The sequence below is a fragment of the Haplochromis burtoni genome, unplaced genomic scaffold (assembly GCF_018398535.1).
Source record: "Haplochromis burtoni strain Fernald_Lab_line unplaced genomic scaffold, NCSU_Asbu1 Contig_285, whole genome shotgun sequence".
NCBI lineage: Eukaryota > Metazoa > Chordata > Actinopteri > Cichliformes > Cichlidae > Haplochromis > Haplochromis burtoni.
The window spans coordinates 246,599-269,041 of NW_024582646.1; the positions used below are offsets into that span (position 1 = coordinate 246,599).

General features: G+C 40.7%; 1 protein-coding gene across 1 annotated transcript in view; it reads left to right on the top strand.

Moving 5' to 3' along the window:
• Positions 1–22,443, top strand: part of sptbn5 (spectrin, beta, non-erythrocytic 5) — a 66,295-nt gene that overhangs the window by 37,833 nt on the left and 6,019 nt on the right. The window contains exons 60-79 of the mRNA XM_005940981.3: positions 185–322; positions 504–671; positions 1,670–1,758; positions 1,962–2,148; positions 2,440–2,508; positions 2,591–2,734; positions 3,567–3,763; positions 3,860–4,064; positions 4,959–5,138; positions 5,226–5,381; positions 5,478–5,695; positions 6,252–6,441; positions 6,522–6,698; positions 7,123–7,230; positions 7,408–8,168; positions 8,389–8,437; positions 8,514–8,582; positions 9,305–9,388; positions 10,371–10,462; positions 12,886–13,002. Of these exons, the coding sequence (XP_005941043.1) occupies positions 185–322; positions 504–671; positions 1,670–1,758; positions 1,962–2,148; positions 2,440–2,508; positions 2,591–2,734; positions 3,567–3,763; positions 3,860–4,064; positions 4,959–5,138; positions 5,226–5,381; positions 5,478–5,695; positions 6,252–6,441; positions 6,522–6,698; positions 7,123–7,230; positions 7,408–8,168; positions 8,389–8,437; positions 8,514–8,582; positions 9,305–9,388; positions 10,371–10,462; positions 12,886–13,002 (3,398 nt within the window). The remainder of the gene's footprint in view (positions 1–184; positions 323–503; positions 672–1,669; positions 1,759–1,961; positions 2,149–2,439; positions 2,509–2,590; positions 2,735–3,566; positions 3,764–3,859; positions 4,065–4,958; positions 5,139–5,225; positions 5,382–5,477; positions 5,696–6,251; positions 6,442–6,521; positions 6,699–7,122; positions 7,231–7,407; positions 8,169–8,388; positions 8,438–8,513; positions 8,583–9,304; positions 9,389–10,370; positions 10,463–12,885; positions 13,003–22,443) is intronic.

Genomic DNA, 22,443 nt, shown 5'->3' on the forward strand with positions numbered 1-22,443 from the left:
CTCTAGCTGCAAGATGTCTTGGGCTGGACAGTTAACGGTTTATTCCTGAGAAGTGTCAAAAAGATTATCCCATCAGAATTTTTGTCCTATTTAGACCTTCTCTTAGATTTTGTTAACATTTCAGACTTTATTGTTTGTTTACACCATTGGGAATATAAAATGTTGCCTATTGGGTGCTTTCCAGGAAGGAGAGAAGCTGCTGTCTGAGTCTCTGTCTGCTGAAGGAAAGGTTCAACCTCGACTCAGAGAGCTGACTGACAGCTGGGATACTCTGATCCACAACTGCAAGGAGAAGAAAACTAGACTGCAGGAGGCCTACCAAGTACTTGCACAGTCATGTTTAATGTTGCCCTTAAAACTATAACTTAATTTCAACTTAAACCTACTCAACTTTAATCCTTAACTAAATCTTCATAGAAAACATTAAAGATTTCTTTCATGCTCATTGCCCTGGAATTGTAGGGAGGCACATAAAGTTCTCTTAATGCCCTTTGTGTGTTTAGGCATTGCAGTTCCAGCGTTCATTGGATGACATGGAGCAGTTCGTGGCGTCAGTGGAGAGGGAGCTGGCCAATGAGGACTGTGGCAGTGACCTACCCTCTGTGAACAGACTGCTGAAGGAACTGCAGGGGGTGGAAGAGGAGATGGATGGACACCAAGACCGAATCCAGGTGCAAGCGCGAGGGTGGACATAATGTTTAGTTGTTTTAAATCCCCATAATTTTGAGTTTTTAGTTAGATTTTTTTTCATTACTAATTATATCTAAGCTACATACTAGATTACTTCTATAATGATATTATAGCCGTCATGGTCCTGGGTCTTTGTCCCAGGGTTTATGCTATGGATTGTGTGAATCGGGTTAAAATGATATTCTAAGTTAGGCTAGATTCTCTGATTGTTTCATGTTCGGTTTTCTTGTAATTCTGAGTTCTCATTCGATCATTTAGTTTCTGTTTAGTTTCTAGCTCTTAGTAAGTAAGCAAGTAAAATTTTATTTATATACCACCTTTCAAGACAAAGATCACAAAGTGCTTCACAAAGAAATCCCAAGGCATTTAAAAGAAAAAACAGACGAAAAGGTTCTCAGTGATCATAGTTTTCCCTGCCTCTGAGTCTAATGTTCTCCTGTCAGTCAGTCTTGTCTCTGTGTTTATTCCTGTCTCCCCAATTGCTGCGATTCCTAGTTTCTCTGTTCCTAGTTTTCTAGCTTCATAGTTCTGTGTTTCCAGTTTTAAGTTATGTTTACATATATCCCGTGTCTCAGTGTTTACAGCAAAATAAAGCTGCCTCTTTTAGTTCATCACCTTTGTGGCAGCTCCTGCCTGCCACACAGCACACTCATGACAATTGCCCACCCTACTTCACAACAAACATTAATGTGAAATTTACTTTAAAAACCCCACCATATTGTTAACATCAGCTAAATGTTAGTGGAGACACATTATTCATGTTAATGACTATATGTTTAACTCAGTTTTAAGTCTAAAGGGAAAAATAACCTTACTTATACTTCTGTGGTTTCCAAACTGGCATGCCACACTAGAGTTGCCTGCCACCATCATGGAAAAAGAGCATTGTAGATTCACTAAAGTGTGACAAATGTCGGCTTGCTTTGTAAATCCACTGCATATATGAAGTATATGTAAATGTATATATTTTATATATCAGGGTCTGGTGGACACAGCAAAGAGCTTCCACTCTCAGGGTAACTTCCTGGCTGAGGAGATTCAGACCAGAGTGGCACACACCATCAACAGGTTTGTAAACAGTAGATCATTTGCACTGTGAAGAAATCTGGTTGTATACATAATGTAGCCGACTTCTTCATGTCTCTTTATAACCTTGGAAGAGGTTGATGCTCTTCCAAGGGTATAACAACTATTATAAAAATTAAAATATCACTAAATGACAAAAAAATGTTTGAAATGTATTTCACTGGTGTTGGTCTTTACTCTGACAGGTACAACAGTCTGGCGCAGCCCCTGCAGAGACGTAAGGAGAACTTGGAGGCCTGGCAAGTCCTGTTCCAGTTCTACAGAAATGTGGAGGAGGAAACGGCCTGGCTGAATGACAGACTGCCCTCCATCACTGCCAAAGACCTGGGCAGCTCCCTCAGCAGTAGCCAGCAGCTGCTCCACAAGCACCAGGTGACCACTTGCAGATTTTACTGACAGTGAGGAAGGAAGAAAACATATCTAAATTAATTAATATTCACATTATTACAGACATCATAATTTTAATAAGACATTTATAACCTCCTGGACTTTATTTGTAGCTCCAAATTGCAATTGTTTTTATAGTTAAGGACATCTTTGATTAATTGTTTAGTGGTCTGGTCATAGGTTATTAAATAGCATCTATGGTTCAAATTGTTCCAGGTTTTGGGTTACTTTTGTTGTGTTTATTGAAAAAAATAATTTGCAAATCATTTTTTAAAGACCTTGATGCAGGAGATCTCTGGACGCATGCCATTGGTCCAAGCAGTTCAGGAGGCGGGGCATAGTCTGGTAAGGATCTCTTTGATTTCGGCATCGTTATAGCTGGAATGTTTAAGAAATGATCCGGGAACCTTATGTGTTCTTCTCTCAGGTCAGGGGCCGACACTTTGCATCTCACGATATCCGGGAGCGTCTGGAGGACTTAAAGAGTCTGCATGAGAAGCTGACGGTAGAGGGTGAGAAGAAAGTGAAACTACTGCAGGAGGCAGTCAGCATACATGCCTTCCTCACAGAGGTAACAGACACATGACATAAAACTGAGATTTAACGTATAAAGGTCCCCCTTTTTAGATATATTATAAAATATCTGAAAAATAAGTTTTGTTTCAAGTATCATAAACCACAGACTGTAATCACTCACATCCTCAGACCATGCCGCAATGTTACCGACTGTGACTCCATCAACATGCTATGCTGCTCTTGTTCAAAAAATAAAAGTGGCGCCTTCACCTCAAGGCGCTTTATATTGCAAGGTAGACCCTATAATTTTACATACAAACAAAAACCCAACAATCATATGATCCCCTATGAGCAAACATAACTCCCTTCTAACAGGAAGAAACCTCCGGCAGACCTAGGCTCAGGGAGGGGTCGCGGTCATCAGCCGTGACCGATTAAATCCTGAATTGATATTTAAATAGAAATGTATTTTGCCAGAAATACCTTTAATAATATATTTCTGACTGTCTGAGTCAAAATTGAATTGAATCAGAACCTTGTGGATGAAAATCAAATCCATTTTAGAAATCTGTGACAATACCCAGTCCGATGTATAACCGCTCATTACTAGCACCACTGTAGCTGACTGTATATAAAAGATGTAAGTCATACAATTGTACAAATTACCCTCTGAGCAGGTCACTAGTCTATCACAGGAAGAGACAGAACACCATGTACTCTCACGGTCAATTTAGAATCAACAACTAATCTAACAAGCCTTTTTTGGACAGTTGGACTGGTTTAAGACATTATTTTATGTCATTTATATAATCACAACAAAAAAAACTGTAAAAGAAAAAAAAACAAAAAACGTTACCTGTTATGTGCCTATTTTTGTGTGTTTGAAGGTTTCAGAGCTCCAACTGTGGTTAGAGGAGCAGCAGGTGGGTTTAGAGTCTCGAGACTGCGGGAGGAGTGAGGAGGTGACGGAAGCTATGCTGAGGAAATTGGACTCTGTGGCTGTAGAACTGGACAACCAGAGGAGGACAGTGGAGAAGCTGCAGGAGAACGGTGCATCGTTGCAACACCTTAGACACCCCAAGAGGTAAAGCAGTGTGTAGTACGATGCAGTATCATCATTCTGCTTGTTTTTTTTTTTACATTTTGAAACTAAAAAGAAAAGAATGTTTCTGTTTTTCAGCCACCTGGTCAGTGAGTCTCTCCCAGCTGTCGTTGAATGTTTTGAGATGCTCCTCAGACTTTCTGCATCCCGTCGTGCCGCTCTGGAAGATCAGCTCCGTCTCTATGTGTATGAGAGAGAGGCTAAAGAACTCCAAACATGGCTGACCTCCAAGAGAACGATGGTAGAGTCCACCGACTGTGGACAAGATCTGGAGAATGTGGAAGTGAGTCACGTAGAAAATAATCATGGGTTTCTTGTGCTTCATAGTTTTTAAAAAGTAGAATGGTTGAGCCATCAGCTATCAATTGCTGCTCCTGTGAAACTAGCTCCCAGTTTGGGTTGTAAGATTAGATTTCCAACTTTCTTTTTGATGATGCTTATAGTCAGGGCTGGATCAGTTGATCCTAAACCAGCCCTTAGTTATCCTGTTATAAGCTCAGTCTGTCTTTTGTATTTGAATTTTTGTTTTCTTTTTTCGTGATTTCTTTTTTTACGTATTTTTGGGCTTTAAGGAGTATAGAGAGTAGACAGGTAAGCAGGGAGTGATTTGGGAGAGGGATAATGTGACACAGAGAAAGGTCTGTGGTAGATTCAAACCCAGATGAGCTATAACAGCACCTATTGAACTAGTTTTTCTAACTGTAGAATCAGTGACGGGACTTTAAAAAATCTGTCCATCTTCTTATCTTGGGCGACCGTGGTTTGCCTGCACCAGTGTGTGAATGTGAGAATGAATGAATAGTGGAATTGTAAAGTGCCTTGGGTGCCTAGAAAAGCGCTATATAAATGCAATCCATTATTATTATTATTATCCAATTCAGGGTAGCAGGAAGTTTGTTCAAACTTATGAAAACAGAGGCTCCAAGTTATATTGATTGCATTTGTTTGGGTTTAGTTTCATATTTATTTATTGTAGCATATCAGTTTTTGGCTTGAAAAAATCTTAAAAAGGAAGAGACTTTACTGGCACACAAATAGAGAAAATGGTCAGTTTGTAGTAAATATTAAACCAATGTTCTACCAGGGTGTATATCTTCTGAAACTCTTAGGTCTCAAACTGCTAATATCTCCCTCTTTATTCATTTCTTAGCTTTTTGTCCCTTCTCTCCATCTATAGGTCCTTCAGAAGAAGCTGGAGGTTCTGGTTTCAGAAGTTTCCGGTTTGGGTCGCAGCCGACTGACCTCAGTACAGCAGCTTGGCCGAGGGTTGCAACAAGACGATCAGGCTCGCAGGAGGGATGATGCACTCAGCAGGCTGTGGGATGAGCTCAACAGTAGCATAAGGACCAGAGAACAGGTATAGATCTGATAGATCAAGCTACCTTTGGATGAGTTGATCTGAATTAGAGGTTGTGAGAATGATGGCCTGTCCTGTGTCCTTCAGAATCTGCAGGCAGCAAGGGAGATTCATCAGTTTAACCACGATGTGGAAGAACTGAAGGGCTGGATGGCTGAGAAGGAAGCAGTACTGGACTCAGAGGACCTGGGCCACGACCTGCATTCCATCCAGACTCTGATGAGTCAACATGAAGCATTGGAGGTAGGAAATGTCCACCAAACACTGCATCAAAGCTAAGTGGTGGATGCATGACAGCTGAATGAATGTTCCTGCCTCATTGTCTGTCTTTTCCATCAGAGGGACCTGGTTCGAATCTCTGAGGAAGTAACCAGGAGTAGAGAAGTAGGTCGCACACTGAGCAAATCCCAGCCTCAGGCCAGGTCCTCTGTGACTCAGCGGCTGGATGACCTAGAGGCCTGCTGGACCAGTATCCAGGACAAGGCCTCCCTACGACGGGCCAGACTGGGCCAGGCAGAAGATGTGCAGAAATACCTTTCCCAGTGGACTGAACTCATGTAGGTTCTGTCAATGGAAAAAAAAATTATTTACACACTACCCACAATTCAAAAACACTACAAATAGTATTAAGTAATTATTAAGTTTAGCTTTATTTTTCTATACAAACCCCCAAAGTATTTGTGTTTCAGCCTGGTCTCAAACCAGGAACCTTTCATGTGTTAGCCAAATGTGTAAATCACTACACTGTGGAGTCCAGTTGGTAAAGCTCATTGACATGGAATTAAACTGCTTTAGAATTTTTATCTGCAAGCGGCTTTACACCCCAGGTCTTCCTTTCATGTGATGTTTGACGACATCAGTTTCATATCAGTTGTCAGTTGTTGTCACCCGCTCTGTTCTGGGGTCATGTGCCCAACCCCACTTTCCATGTATGTGCACAGAAGAGTGTGCAGGTGCCAGAAAGCACAGAAGAGTGTGCAGGTGCCAGAAAGCTACTCTGCCAGATATAAGCACAAATGAAAATAACAACCTTTTTGTTCCTACCAGCAGATTACCAGCTTTCTCTTTCAAAGAAGCAGTATTTTAAAGATTGCACATTGTCTTGTGTTCCAGGGCGTGGCTGAAGGAGATGCTGTCTCTGGTGAGAGGGGAGCCTCAGAGTGGTGAGGGAAGCGACCTGGAACAGCTCATTAAAAAGCATGATGAGTATCGCGTCCAGATTGACAGACAACTAATCAAATCACAGGCCGTCAAACAGAAAGGAAGTCGTCTGATTGAGGACGGAAACTTCATGTCTGAGAAGGTAGTTTGGCACATCAAACATCAACAACAATAGAAATGACTCCGAATGGCTGATATCCCACTGTATATTCCTCCTCTCAGGTGGAGCAGCGTATCTGTGAGCTAGAGGAGCTGGAGATGCGGGTGGAGAAGGTTTGGGAGGAAACCAGGCTGCTGTATCAGGAGGATCTGGAGATTGTCCTTCTGCAGAGAGAGCTGGAGCAGGCTGAGCGCTGGCTGAGCTCCTATGAAAGCACTCTGATGGCTGAGGAATACGGGGTATGCGAATGCTGAGAATTGGACAGAAAAGTGAAATGGACAGATGTCTCTATGGGTCAAGCACACTTTTCACTTTTCAACTCTTTTGTAGCGATTCAGGGAAACTGTTGCCCTGTATCAGGGTATATTTTTGCCTGTAGTGTGTTAGTAATGCAGATAAATGCAGAGGTAGGAGGAAAAAAGATATCTAACATAAAATGATTTGCTCCTTGTTGTCCATCGTTCAATATGGATGTGTTTTTATTTTACCCCTGAAGGAAGGCCATGTTATACCTGTTATAATAATAGACTCAATACACCTGTTTGAAATAAACTGAAATCATTTTTGAAGGAAGATTTCAGAGGATGGAGTCCCCAAGACGTCACTCAGAACTTGTGGCATTAAAACGTCTCTTAACCAGAACATCTTCTGTGGTTCCTCCAGGATTCTGTGTCTGACGTTATGGAGCTCCTTAAGAGGCAGGAGGACTTGGAGGCCATGATCCAGGCCCAGAGTGACCGTTTCATTGCACTTCAGAAAAAGAAAACACAGGTAACATTAACAACAGGAAAGAATAGAGGTTCATAGACTAAATCAAAGGCTTTTCCCCCAAACACTGGTTTTCTCTGTCTTTATTAGGTACTGAGATCTTAAAAATGTCTTAAAACCATTGATTTAGATTTTTGTAGTGCATGAACCCTGTTAAAAACACTTTCTTTTTTATTGCAGAGGGAAAACAGACTGGGTCTTCATGGAAATGAGGAGAAGGACCTCCAGTACAGACAGCCTCCAGCTAGAGTTTCCTCCCTGAGAAGTAAACCATCAGAACTAAAGACCCCACGGATCTCCTCTAGAGACGTTCATGGGGCCAGCAGTGGCAGGCAGACAGACAGAACAATCAGACCATCCGTGCTGGAGAAAAAAGCAGAAGCTGTCTCTAGTTCTCCTAGCCCTCTTCTCAGCCCACCACTAGGACCTGGATCAGATTCAAAGATTATTAAAAAAGCAGAATCGGCTGACAGTTCTGATGAGTCCGATGAGTCCAGTCCCAGCCCGACAGTTAACGCCGGGAGAAGGCAAATCAAAAATTCACACCTAAATTCTAACACTCCTCTTGGAGAATCAGCGGATTCCTCTTCACAACCGCCTCCTCAGTCCCATTCACTAAAAGAGACTCGGCCTAGGTCCAAACCACCTGTGGCTCCAAAGCCCAGAATTTCCTTTTCAGAGCAGGCGTTTGGCTGCCGCTCTGATTCTCCGAACCATCCAGAGAAAACCACCACTCCACCAAACTCACCTTCAGCAATCAGACGATTTGTTGCCCCCACTGAACCGCCACCACCTCCACCTGTGAAAGAAAGATGTATTCGCCCTAAATCACCAACATCTAGGCAGCCCGATGTGCCTGGCTCTCCTGCTCCACCTGCTGCTGATCACATTACACCACCCAACGCCCCGACGGCTGCACCAATCACAAAGGAGGATAAGACGTGAGCATGCCCCGTTTCCTGCTGCTTTGACATCGACTGGCTGATTCCTCAACTTAAAAAAAAAATGTTACTGCAGTGGTTTCAGCTCATAGCAAGAAAATATATATTAATCATCCATGGGATCAGTATGCTGCGCTAAAGAAATTGCACACACATAATTATACAAAAAACATTAAAAAGTAAGTTAACTCATGGTTGACCTTCTTCCCCCCTCTCCTAGACCTCAACAAAAGTCTTTAGATCTAGCAGAGGGGCAACCCGAACCTGAGGTATAAACTGTCTTATTCATTAAATTAATAATCATCATCAACCACATGTTCTCACACCTGTCATACTTACTGCCAGGTCACACCTGGGGAGCCAATCAGAATGGAGGGCGTGTTGGAGATTAAGCTGAAACAAGGAGGAAACAAGGTGAGAGACATGTTACACATCTGTAACTGATGATATGATCTTTATAAAGATATCTAAAAACGAAATTTCATATTGGGCATGAACTCAACGTGCTTCTTTGTTTGATACGTTTTTAATTTTATTTACACATCTCTATCAAACTGGATGGACAACCTGATGGAAAAGGAGCTATTCGGCTTCCCAGTTGGATTTTCCAATTTTTATGTCTTGTAATAAGATGAAAACCGTGGTTGCTAACACAGCATGAAATCATGCTCTTTATAAGGTATCCAGTTGTGATTTTGTTGCTGTACTGAGTAGCTGCTTAACGGAGGAAGATGCTGTACTCAGGATTGGTTTTAAAGGCTAAAGAAAATAATGTAACATTATAGTGTTGCCCGCTTAAAGTGAGAGGAGATAAGCAGAGTGAATTGCTCTGTTGTTTTCCTCGTACATCCACACCCTGAAGACGGCAGAAGCTGATACACATTGGTGTATTTTTAATGCCATTAGCCAGTAAAATGAAGGTCTTTTATTACTTTTTGAAACCTACTTTGAGTACCTGGATGATTTATGCCAGTTTTCTTTTTGCCACTCTACCCTTCCATTAGCACCGGTGGTTTGAGAGACACCAGTGGTGCTCCTTTTATTTCCTTTTATTCCCGAGAACCTTTTTGGGTTATGGCAGCCTGTTTGTTGTGCCCACTGTTGAAGCATTGGCTGAGGCTCCTCTTTTGTTGCAGGGTCTGGAGCACTGGGAGGAGGTCTTTGCTGTTCTGCAGGGAGAGACTCTCAGCCTGTTTAAAGACACAGCAGCTGCTGCACAGGTAGAGAACATTAAAAAGCCACTGCATCACTGACAGCACTGCCTACATGACATGACAGCAGTTTGGGTAAAAACAATTAAGTCCTGTCTTGAGTGCGTTTAGCACCATAGCAGATGGACATGTTTGATAGTATCATGTGTCCTTGACACAGCGATCCCATTTACCTAGGCTCCCCTGAGGCTGGGTTTGTATCTTCTCCCAAAATCAAACTGAGGATCTTTCACATGTAAGATGAATGTGTGAGTGTATCCTGAGAAATGACGGGAAAAAGAAACTGAACAAAAAACAGCATTTATTTGTTTAAAGAAAACATTAAAAATAATAAAAAAAATAATAAATTCGCACATTTCTTTTTCTAACGTATTCAACAATGAAGCAAATAAGGGCTTCCATTAATAGAGATTAATAGAGATGGCAGTCATGATTCTCTTTTTTTCTAATTCAGTCCTCATTTAGAATTTGAAAATCTCTTCATGCTCTGAATAGACGCCACCATAATCAATGCAGAAGCTAACTTTAAAGGTTTTCAAAATATTTTGGTAACTTGAACAAGGGTTTTTGACTTTTATCTAAATCTGGAGATTTTTATTTTTTCTTTCAAAGTGTTTTTATCATGATCATCTTTATTGGAAACATTTTCATATATTAAATTACTTCAACTTCCTTAACTTCAAGTTGCTTTCAAACAATTATGTTTATGCAATGAAATGAAATGTCTGTTGGAGTCAAACTCAAAATATTCCAAAATTCAAAGGAACTTGCTGCCAAGGCTGCTGTTTTTGTGTTCTTCAGACACAGAATAATTACTCGCAGTTGAGCGTAGGTCGTGTCCAATGCATGCTCAGTGTGTTACGAAAAGGAAAATATTGCAGCTTATTTTTCTACAGGAAGGATTATAACCACAGTGTTCTCCATCTGCCTCTGCACGTTCACTAATAATCTCAGTGAGGTTACACTGTTTAACTCTGTTGTGCTTTCACAGAGGACATCTAGGTGGCCTCCTATCAACGTAGTTGGAGCAGTTTGCAGGGAGAATCGCTACTACAGAAGCAAGGAGAACACTTTCAGACTAATGTAAGAGCTGCACGCTTCATGGACAGTGTAAACACAAGCACAACACAACATTGGAGCATTGGAAAGTTGACTTTAATGTTGTTGCTAAAGTTAGAAATCACATCGCTTCTCTATGCTGTATGACTGTCTGATGTATAGGACATTCTGAAACTTCATATTTACACTTAAAATTGGCTACTATATTTTTTGGACTAAAGGCGCACTTAAAATCCTTTAATTTTCTCAAAAATCGACAGTGCAGCTTATAATCTGGTGCGCCTTATGTATGAAGTTGATGGTTGATTGTTAAAGCATTGCGGCTACCGTAATCAGGAGCCTCGAGGATCACTTCCAACATAAATGAATACAGAAAACTAAACAGCAGTGACTTTTGTAGTGTTACTGAAGTTGGACTAGCTGGTATATAATGATGTGCTACATGATCGGTAGTGACACAGCTATGTTAGCATAATATAAACTAGAGATGGCACGATACCACTTTTTTATGTCCGATACCGATACCGATATCATAAATTTGGATATCTGCCGATACCGATATGAATCCGATATAGTGTTTTTTAATCAACAAAACTGTTTTTTAAATATCTTGCTGCATTTTGTATAAGTTCATACTCAAGTTTAAAACAACAACTACACTAAAGCTATTCTGTTATACCTGTATGCAAAAAAAAATATTTCATAGTTCAGCAATACTGATCAATCTAATAAACTTAAACCTACACCATCCTCCCTATTCTGGTATTTTAAAGAGTACTTAGCGTAAATATTAAGCAACCTAACTAATAGGGTTCCAACTCCCAGCAACAACAAAAATAAATAAATAAAAAATAGAGGAACCACCCCTCACGCTCCACCTCATGATGCTTAATCGACGTAATCAACCTTAATTTGATGCAGTGTGAAAAAAAATGCACAGAAATCAATTATTTTTCAAGAAATATTAAATAGATTCAACATCTTTCTTCAACAAAATTGCAGACTGCACAGATGGTACCTTCCCAAAGAAAGAGTACTATAGCTTACTAGGGTATATATATTAGACTTAATAGTCACTATATACAGTAATTGACTTCTATTCATTTTACATCAAATTAAAACTTTGGGTGTCAGATAATTATTTATTAAAAGCTCGACATTTTAAATGAGAATAAGAAAGAAAAGTATGTCTTTGTGCCCCCTTTTCCCTGTTAATGCCCTATCGGCCCCCCTGGCTAAACTTTGCTAGATCCGCCCCTGCACAGTTACCAGCGTCAGCTACGTAGAAAAAGATCCTGAGTAGAAAGTAATATTAAATAAATTCTAACAACAGCTGATCAAGCTTAAACGTGCTGCTGTTGTTCAGCCGCTGGTTTCCTCTTTCTGGTGCAAAGTGGGCCAAAAACAAACAAGAGACGGACTCGCGACAGAAAAGCCGATCAGCTGATCATTAAGCAGTTTCATGATTGAAGTAGCAGCAAGAAGAGGCAGTCGCTCCATATATCGTTGTTAAGCTTAACGCAGGAATGCTTTACAAACATTCAGAGATGGACTTACACACTTGCTTTACTTCTCTCGGGATAACTTTGTCGGAGATGAAATGCCGGGTTGCTAGCGAAGCTCCAAATGCTATCCAGACCACCGACAGGTCCCGCATGCCCAGCCGCTCTATCACGTGATGCATACTGCTCCGACGTGCTAACGTTCTGAGGTGAGTTACGGCGTGTTGCAAGTTTTGTGAGGTGCTTTCGTGATATTTAATGGATCGGATTACATTTTTTATTTTTCTCCGATATCCGATCCAGTAATTTAGGTCAGTATCGGACCGATACCGATACGTAATATCGGATCGGTCCATCTCTAATATAAACACAGTGAAGCTGGAGGATGAACGCTAACTTTTTTCCACTCGATAAAAGTTAAGGTGAGGGTTCATGATGGTTAGAGACAAATGCAGTTGCATGGCAGGATGCTGTAAACGGAAACCTCAAACTTCAGTCAGGAGAACTGAGATAATCCATCCACACTATGAGGTTAGTCATTAATATACTGCAACAACATGGGAATAGAGCAGCTGTGAGAGAATTCAACGTTAATGAATCAATGGTACGGAAGTGGAGGAAGCAAGAAGAATGAAATGAGTAAAGTTTGACTTATCTGACTGCTTTGTTTCACTTATTGCGCCTTATGTATAAAAGCAGACCCGATCATTGACAGTGCGCCTTATGGTCTGAAAAATACGGTATTTGTTTCTTAGCACTGTGAAACTATATTATAATTTTGAAAATTTGTGGCTCACCACTGATCTTTCAAATAAATTCTGCCCGTGTCATACTTTGGTCTCAATTATGCATTTCTTTACATCATTATATGCTGTATTTTCTTATGCAAAACATTCTTAGGAAGACTTATTTTTCTGAACTTGTGTTGTGCTTTCTGTCTCTCAGACTGGAGGATGGCAGTCAGTATGTATTTACAGCATCAAGCAAGGAGCTCCAGCTCATCTGGATGAAAAAGCTCCAGAACTGTCCAGAATCTGCCAGCAGTGACTCTGACGACTCCGGGTGAGCGCTCACTCATGGTTGATCAATTTTAATAGACCTAAGACAAAGCTCTCGGACTCAGTGTGTTTGTGACTTTTGGATCACAAGTGTCACTCAGTTCAACTGGAGAATGTGAAATGTTTGAGCTTAAGCAAAAAAATAAAATAAAAAAATAAAAATAAAAGTTGTGTATCTCAAGGTTGCAAATGAGAACTGAAAGAATTAAAAGGAAAGACATTTACAAAAAGTAGCTGAGTGGAAATTCTAAACTACCGATTTGTAAGTTTGGAAATTGTAGTTATGATAATGCACCTTTAAAAACTGAATAAGTGCAATACAAATTACAGTATAACAAGTGGGATTAAACATAAGTGTTAATGTCAAACATGTAACCTCATCATCTACTGAAACAAGACTAGTGATATAACCTAAAATCACTATCACTCAATATCAATAAAAGCTGGTGATAACAACATATTTTTGGTGTTATTACACAAACCTTTATACGAATTGTTCAGTGTATTCCTACTCAGATGGTCCTAGGACAAGCTAGGGTGCTTCACCTCTTCTTGGATCTGTTGTCATACTTTGGAAAGTCCAATCACTTTAATAACAATAACAGGTTGTTTAAAATCAGAGTAACATAAAAGGCCTGTCTGTTTCTATTTTTGTTTTGATAACACTTTAAAATTAAGCTTGTTGATAAGAGAGCAAAACAAAAACAAAAAACAGAGAACAAGCGTGAGCCGTGAAGAAAACATGACACAAACGAGGCTTTCAGGATCAGTCTTGTGATGTATGCCACTAAGTGGCTGGGGAACTCTATGTGGTTGCACATCGATGAGAGGGGTTGGCCCCCAGTGCAAGATGTACATCTGGAGCTGCTACCTGCTTTTATACCTCTCGAGCCCTTTTGTCCTGTTCTGGTCCAGCATGTCCTGGTCAGCACCCGTGTTACAACAGTGGTTTCTTGCATAAACATGCAGGTCAGGACATGCTCCCATCCCCTGGTAAAGCTGCCTCGCTCTCTGTTATGGTGCAGTGTTCATTCTCTCTTGCCTCTTGAGAGGGCAGCTCAGTTAAAGGTTTGCTTTCAACTATGGTGGCAATGATCAAAACTGTGAGGGCTTAATCTACAAGGGGTGTGTGTGTGCCTATGAATGGCAAGTGTAGGTGTGTTTTCTCTTTCCAGTGCTCTTTTACAAATGGAATGCAGCAGCCCTGTGAAGTCTCTGTGTCCTGTGATGTGCTGCTTCATTAAACAGATTCAGGATGTGCATTGTCTGCTTTGCTGACAGCCAGGTATAAAGCTTTACATAAACAGATACACTGCCACTGGATTTTGGAGGCCATTTCCCTAGCATAAAGTACCAAAGGTCTCTCGTTGCCTCAGTGTGTGAGACCACATACCACCAGGGAATGGCAGCCTTATTTAAAGGGTTTATATGAGTGATATCATCACAAACCCAGAGGGTTCATACAAGAGGCTGATCCAAAAGCAGACTCAAGAGCTGACTTACTTTTTGATCAAGCTTTATTTACACACCAAAACAAGGATTATCTGTACATGCGTGCACACACACACACACACACACACACACACACACACACACACACACACAAAAAACACACCACACCCCCCTGTGGAGAGATCTCTGGCAAGCAGTTGTGAAACAGAGGAAAGACTGAAATGGTAGAGGAAGGGTTTTTGTTGTATGAGAGCTGCAGGGCTGTTGAGGCTCTGCAGAAAAGGGTTCTGAAAGAGAGGAAAGACTGCAGTGAGCTAAGACTTTATGAGTGTATGAAGGTAGCCGTGGTTTGGGGGGTGCAGGACTGATCTGATTCTGGTTAGAACCAGTCTGCTTGAGGAGAGGAGGGCTGTAGAGGCTGTGCAAAGGGCTCAGGTTGGAGGTCGTTAAGTAGCGACATCATATTTTTTTCAGTTTCGCTGAAGAAGGGAGGCGTTGGTTGGCATTCAGTGGGTGCAACAGAGGAGTCCAGCAATTTAGATGGAGAGGAATTCTCCAGAGAAGCAGGGCTGTTCGGACAATATTTAGGAGTATTAGAACAGGAGAGTGTATCAGGCTGTGGAGTGACAGGGAGGATTGACCACATGTCATCCTGTCAGTGAAACCAATAGGCTCTTTTTGGTATTTAAAGAATGTGTCAGGGGAGGCACATAATGTGGATACAGGAGAAGCAGGGTTGGTCTGATTTAACTGAGGACCAGTGAGTGGAGAGGAGGGCTGCTGGGAGGGAGTCAAGCTGTTCCACCACTGACAACAGTGCTTCATCAGTGTCACTGACAAAAGGGGCCTCTTTCTGGAGCCGAACGGGTGCAGCAGAGGAGACCAGTGATGCAGATGAGGCACCCCAACCGGTCGCAGCAGATGGCCGCCCCTCCCTGAGCCTGGTTCTGCCGGAGGTTTCTTCCTGTTAAAAGGGAGTTTTTCCTTCCCACTGTCGCCAAAGTGCTTGCTCATAGGGGGTCATATGATTGTTGGGTTTTTCTCTGTATCTATGAAGCGCCTTTTGTTTCAATTGAATTGAAATCCATCCTCCAGAAGCTGGGAGGACCGGATTTACTTGACACACAGGCATCAGCTGCTGTCTGTGTGTTCTGCAGCTGCACACACGCTGACTGCTGATCAGGAAGGTTGGTAACAGCTGGCTTGTCTGTGGCTGCTCATGGGCTCCTGTCAGACAACTGAATGAGAGAAGAAGATGGCTGTGATCAGCTGGCATCACACAAAGCCTCTTGGCCTGTTGATCTTCCTGTTTAGGTTCAGATGCTGCACAAACAAACACAAACAAAAACACAGTAAGTCTTCTTTTGTTAACAGATTTCCGTCTTCTTTTCATCACATTTCACATGAAAAAACGTCGTAATTCCCAGAAATCTCCTCTCACCTGTGCTCGAGGTGCGATTTCGTGTTCTCTTCCTCTTTTTGCCCTAAAAACAAAAATATGAGAATTTTCATCAGTTGATCCAAACTCTGTGCACTGGTTGTTTCATAATTCAGTGCAGTGATGGGCACATGTATGAACTGCATGTTAGCACTTTGGACATACGTAGTTTTCTTTGGTGGACCAGTCTGGATGCTCTGTGGCGTGACGGCATCTCTCGCTTTCAGCCTGATCAAAATATTTCGCTTGTTGGTCTTTTGAGAGAGACCTCCACTGAAGACAGACAATCATGAGAACCCACTGTCAGCATAGATAAATACTCAGCTACACTGTTACTACAGGGCAGCTGGCACACATGCACAAACATGAGCATAAAGCATTAACAGATGCATAAATATATGCAGAGTTACACACTTACCCTCTTTGCCACAGCTGCATTTACGGCTGCACTGCCAGTTATGTTCAGTTCCGCCGTCACCTTTGGCCTCTGCTCCTTCAGGTAAAGCATGAAGGCGTTTGGTGGCTTCTTTATGTACAGCCGGTCCGCATCCTGTTGGGCTTCACATTTCCTTTTTCTACAGGAATAAAACACAGAGTCAGTGCACATGTTAGCATTGTGTACAGCTGTGAGCAAAAGTAGTTTAAAAACATGAGTAAAGCTGTGAAACTGAATGTAAGGAGGCACCATTAAAGGAAGCTGATTACAGTAATGCAAGCAAACATCTGCAGAAAAAAGACTGATATCTGGAGATAATTGACACAAAGCACCACAGAAACTTACTTTGGAGTGGAGGTGATGGATGGGGGAGCAGGAGGGACAAAATCCCAGACTGGAACACCGTGCCTACACAGATGCAGAGACGGATACGAGATAACAGAGTTTATGAAGATACAGATGTTCAGCAGCTGTGTTCACTGGTGTGTTTGTGTGTTTTACGTACAGTTCTCCAGCAGGATGCAGGTACTGGATCATGTTTTCTGGAATCCCGAGCACATTATACTTGAAACACACACACAAAACACACAACAGATGATGAGACAAGCTGCAATACTATGATCTATCCACTCGGTGGAAGAAGTGATCAGTGGGAGGAGAAGAGGTGCATAAAACTACATTCATACATAGCTGGACTTTGTTCTCCTGCGTTATTCTTTGGAATTATGTTTCACTGGCAGCGACTAAGTTTACTGTTCAGCAAAGCTTCACACCACATTTATACAAAGGTGAAATACAAGGAAGCTGAGAGCAGAGTGATGAGTCCAACACTTTTAAACATCTTTATCAATAAAACTTCAATGAGACCTGTCACTACCTCTGGGTGTCTCAGCTGTCCCTGGCTATCTGTCCCTGGCTGACTGTAGAGGTGAGCTGGTGCTGAGACCATGAGTGGAACCAGCTGCTGAGTCACAGGAGCTGCTGGTTCTGGGGGGATGTGGCTAAAGAATCCTCCAGTCTGAGGATCTGATGCTGGCTGAGGGGGAGCAGGTGTCCCAGTGGGGAAAGGAGGGGGAGGCAGAGGGTAGGATGTTTGCCCCAGAATGCCAACTGCCGCATCTTCAGGAGTGGAAGGCGCTTCTTCTGACTGCATTGTCTCTGAAATATGATTGTTTTCGTCCCTGATGTCCATTTTAGAGACAGACGGGTTGAGGGGGTCGCTCAGAAGAATGACAACTTCTTCTCTCCGGGATCCTGTGGCACACATTCATAAAAGTGTTATATTTGTAAACTAATTCAAACCAAACTGAGAAATACAAAAAACTAACAAACTAATTAATACTTCAAACGATGCTAACCTCAAACTCTGTTAACTCTCATGACTTCACTGCATTTATATAACAGCAATTGTTCTTACTTTGTAACAAACAGTTTAAAAAGATAATGCACTGTTTCACAATTACAGTTATATATAATATAATGAACAGGTTTCAGTTGTTTACCAAAAAAATGTAAATATCATATATATGTATATACAAGAATCTGCAATTCAGCAACACTAACAAGGTACATGAGGACTTGGAATTTGATTTTTTAAAAAATACGTTTGCTGACTGAGGGGTTTTAATTTTGCATCAGCTTAGCCAGTTACAACATTAAAATAATGACTTTTCTGATTTAAAACCTGATTAAGCTGACCTGTACTGCAGAAGGAAAGAAAAAAAACTGTAGAAACAAGTTGCTCTGCAGATTCAAGTTTTACAGGCATTCGTGTTATGAATTAATACAATATGATGCATTGTTGAGATGAATTCACCCCAAAGTTTGATTAAAATGTAACAAGAATGTGCTGTATGAAGGCAGTTACTGCCTACAGGTTTATTTAAATACTGCAGATATATTTTAAAGTACATTTTTCTGATAATACCATTGCAGTTTTCATTTAAATTTTAATTCGATACTTGTTTTTTTGTTTTTGTTTTGTTTTTAAAATGATCTGTGCACAAGTAGTACACAACAACATTGGTACATTTAATGCTAAATATTCTTTTATTTTATTTTATATTGCTTGTTCTGATGAAGACTTTTAAACTGTCAACAGCAGCTAAGTGAATAAGGATTTGTGTCCATGAACCCTCAGTATTGACAACACTTAAACGCCATAGTTCAAAATCCTCAATCCACACCTTTTGTCCCCTGTGTTCAAAATGCTCTTAGCTGTTAAAGTAGAGGAGAAAAGTTTGACATATTTCACAGCCATTACATGTTCTCTCAAAAAGAGGGCACAGTTACTTCCCAAGCAAAAACCTCTGCTTGTGCTCACATACCCTAAATCGCAACAAATTAGACAATAATAAGACAAGTGACTACAAAATGACACGGGAGGTTGGTGAAGAGCAAGCATGAAGTGAGAAATTGTGTGCACATTTTCTAGTGATACCTTCATTTACCTGTGTGATAAAGTCCTGAATGTAGCGTGGTAGTCCATTAAATTCCATCTGAGCTTTAAAGATCAATTTATTCTGAGGAAAAAATGAAAAGAAAAAAAGAAGTTTTAAGATGTTCATTTTTTGTTGCTATTGTTTACATTTAAGATAAAAAAAGGAATAAAAATGCAAAGTTTAGTATTAGGTGGAAAATGACTTGAAATAAACTGAACTTGTACACCTACCATTGAAAGCAAGCAAGAAAGAACAGAGTTTTGGTTTTGTTTAGATCTGCTGTGGATTATCATTATTAATTTTCCTAAAATAAATGTAGAGTTGCAAACACCTAAAAGCATTCCGTTGCAATATAAGCAGTTTATAATTAAAGTAACACACAAACCTTCACAAACTAAATCAATCACAACATTAAACTCACCTTGTTTTTGTAGACAAGGTGATCAGGCTTTTTGATCCCCTCCTGAGACCAGCTGCACTGCACCATCAGCATCTTATACGCATCTTATACATTTGCATAATGACTGAAACCAGCCCACTGACCTCCCAGCCCATTATTCCGTCAGTGGGCTGGTTTCAGTCATTATGCAAATGTACTGTTTAAGGTTGGGGAAACCTGCAGTCAGCTGAGACTGAAGAAGTCACTTGGATGAGTGACGAAACATTTCTCCCACAAAACGCTACGTCCAGATGAACAGAATCAACTTTTGGAGAAGTGTATGTGTGCTTTTGGAAAACATTTAAAGCTGCAGTACAGAATCTTTGAAACAAGCTTAAAACATTTTTAGAATATAAACAGAGCATCTGCTTCTCTTTACAGCTCCTCACTCCACCAGGGCTGTTTGGCACTTTCTGATAATGTGCAAATGTGATGCACGTATTGCGGCAGTCATACAGACAACTGGACGGTCCAAAAGTTGGCCTACCTATTACTGGCTGAGGTTTTAGTAGAGTTGTGGCTGAACCACATAAAAATATATCATTAATTTTAATCTCCCCGATCCATTACAATGTTATGTCCGAATGTTGTTAAAGAGGGTCAAAAATGTTTCAACCCAGTTTGTTTTGCAGATTCTGGATAGCAGCTTTATTATAGGACCAAAATACATCAGTGACCTCCTGACCCAGTATGAACCTTCCAGATCCCTCAGGTCATCTGGATCCGGTCTTTTATCAGTTCCCAGAGTCAGAACCAGACACGGAGAAGCTGCATTCAGCTTTTATGCTCCTTATATCTGGAACAAACTCCCAGAAAGCCTCAGATCAGCTGAAACACTCAGTTTATTTAAATCCAGGTTGAAGACTCACCTGTTCTCAGCTGCATTTGAATAAAGCACCAAATCCACACTTTTAAGCTTAAATTTCAAAACTAACATTTTAACTACTGATTTTATCTGTTTTGATTTTATATACTGTTTTGTTTGTTTGTTAATTAGTTAGTTTGTTTGTTTGCTTGTTTTAATCAATTTTAAATCATGCTTTTTATTTGTTTTTGTTTCTAATGTCTCTGTAAAGCACTTTGAATCACCTTGTTGTTGAATTGTGCTATACAAATAAACTTGCCTTGCCTAGGGAGGACACAACTTCCAGATTGTGTGAGTAAAATCAGGTTTTTTCTCTTTGTCAGTTTAACAGTTTCTGTTGTGCCTGTCACTGCTCCCTGTCTGTTTTCTTACCTGGTTCTTCCTGACCTTGTACTTTCTCCTCACGTTCCCCTCTTTCCTCTCTCCCTCTTTGGACTGACAATCATACACAAATAGATTGTATTCAATTAGATGCAAAAATTACATTATTATATAAAAAAAACTATTAAGATCACTAATAAAAAGTCCTCTCTCAGTGTACTTTCAACCGAAAGGCAAATAACCAAACCACATGAACATCTAATAAAAGATATAAATATTGAAACACTGATCCAACATTATTCTTGATTAACGGATCATTTGATTTTACACTTGTACCTGAATGTGGCTCCTTTTTTTGAAAAAACTTCCTTATATCCATTATGAACCTGGCTGTCTCTGTACACACACACACACACACACACACACACACAACAGGAGTTATAAGGTTAATGGGCATTTAGTCAGTCAGCTAGTTAGTATCCATTTCAAACAGGACAGTGGTAACAACAGTAGGCTACGGACAATTATAAGTTTTAGATTTTAAATAGGCTGTATAAATTTCAATGGGAGCAACAGGACGGTCAAATGTCGCTGATTTTACTACAGAGCAGGACGGATTATAGGGTAGCAAACATCGTTGGAAAACACGTTTTCAACACTGCAGGTTAGCTGGGTGTAATGTTTTTCAGCTAAAAAGAAACATGGTCTGACTCCTACCAACTATATAAAGAGTAACTTAGGGTTAAATGCAGCTAATATGTCCCGTTTTAAGCCAGGCACTTACCCCTCCGCCCCGCTGCGTCTCAGCCACCATTGCTCTGGCAGAAAGGGTGCTAGAGCCAGAGCAGGGGAAAGACGAGCTGTAACAAACGATTTGGGGGTATCGATACTTTTGTTGTTAAAATGTTACATCTCAACCAAGTTCTGTAGCAGCCTAAATCACAGGCTAACGTTAGCATTTGTTAGCCAGTCAGGATGGTCTGAGGCTAAAACTAGAGTTAGTGTAACTTTGCCTGAAACCCTTTAAAGTCTTCAGTAGAGGCAACTGTAAAACATAGTTAGCTGTCATGTTAAATTTAAATAATAATCTAAATAATATGAAAATGTACTGTTTATAAGATTGGGGAAACCTGCAGTCAGCTGAGACTGAAAAAGTCACTTGGATGAGTGACGAAACGTTTCTCCCACTGAAAACGCTACGTCCAGATGAACAGAATCAACTTTTGGAGATTTACTTACCTGAATGATTGAGAATGCATCAAGACGATGACAGGAAAACTATTTCAGTTCAGTTCAATTTTAATTATATAGCACCAAGTCACAACAACAGCTTTATATTCTAAGGTAAAGCCTCTACGATAATAGAGAGACAATGCCCTGTAAGCAAGCACTTGGCAACAGTTCTCCCTTTTAACAGGGAGAAACCTCCAGGAGCACCGGGCTCAAGGAGGGGTGGCAATTTCATGGGTTGGGAGTGAGCATTGGAAGACAGGACTAAAGACTAAATTGATCAGACTAAAACATACTCTTTGTGCTATCTGTCCGCCTTCCTGGCTTGAGAACAGTAAAATATTACCTCTAATATACTTGATAATAGATATCTGAGATTCTATAGATTCTATATTCTGTAAATCACAGGTTTGTGCTAAATGTCTGTTTGTGTTGAGGACCAGGTATTGCTGAAAAAAGTCAGTTCATGAGCTCCAGAGTGCTGGTGTACTTCTTCATTTTTCATAAAGTAAATTAAAAATATAACTTGTCCAGCTCCAGATGGACACCCCGTCAGAGGTGGAGACAATGGCACTTTCCTATGGCACTTAATTAAAAGCAGCTTTCAGCGACAATAACCAACTGTGGCCACAAGATGGTAGTAATGTAAATGCTAGGTGCACATATTAATGAACATGCAAGGAACTTTATGACAGTGCTGTCTGAGCTGAAAGGAGAGAGATCGCTTTACTTTGGTACATTTTTATTGAAGTCTATTTTTAGATTTGACAGGGCAAAGATTCAGTTATTACAGAGCTCCAAACCTCATGTGATCTTCAGGTTG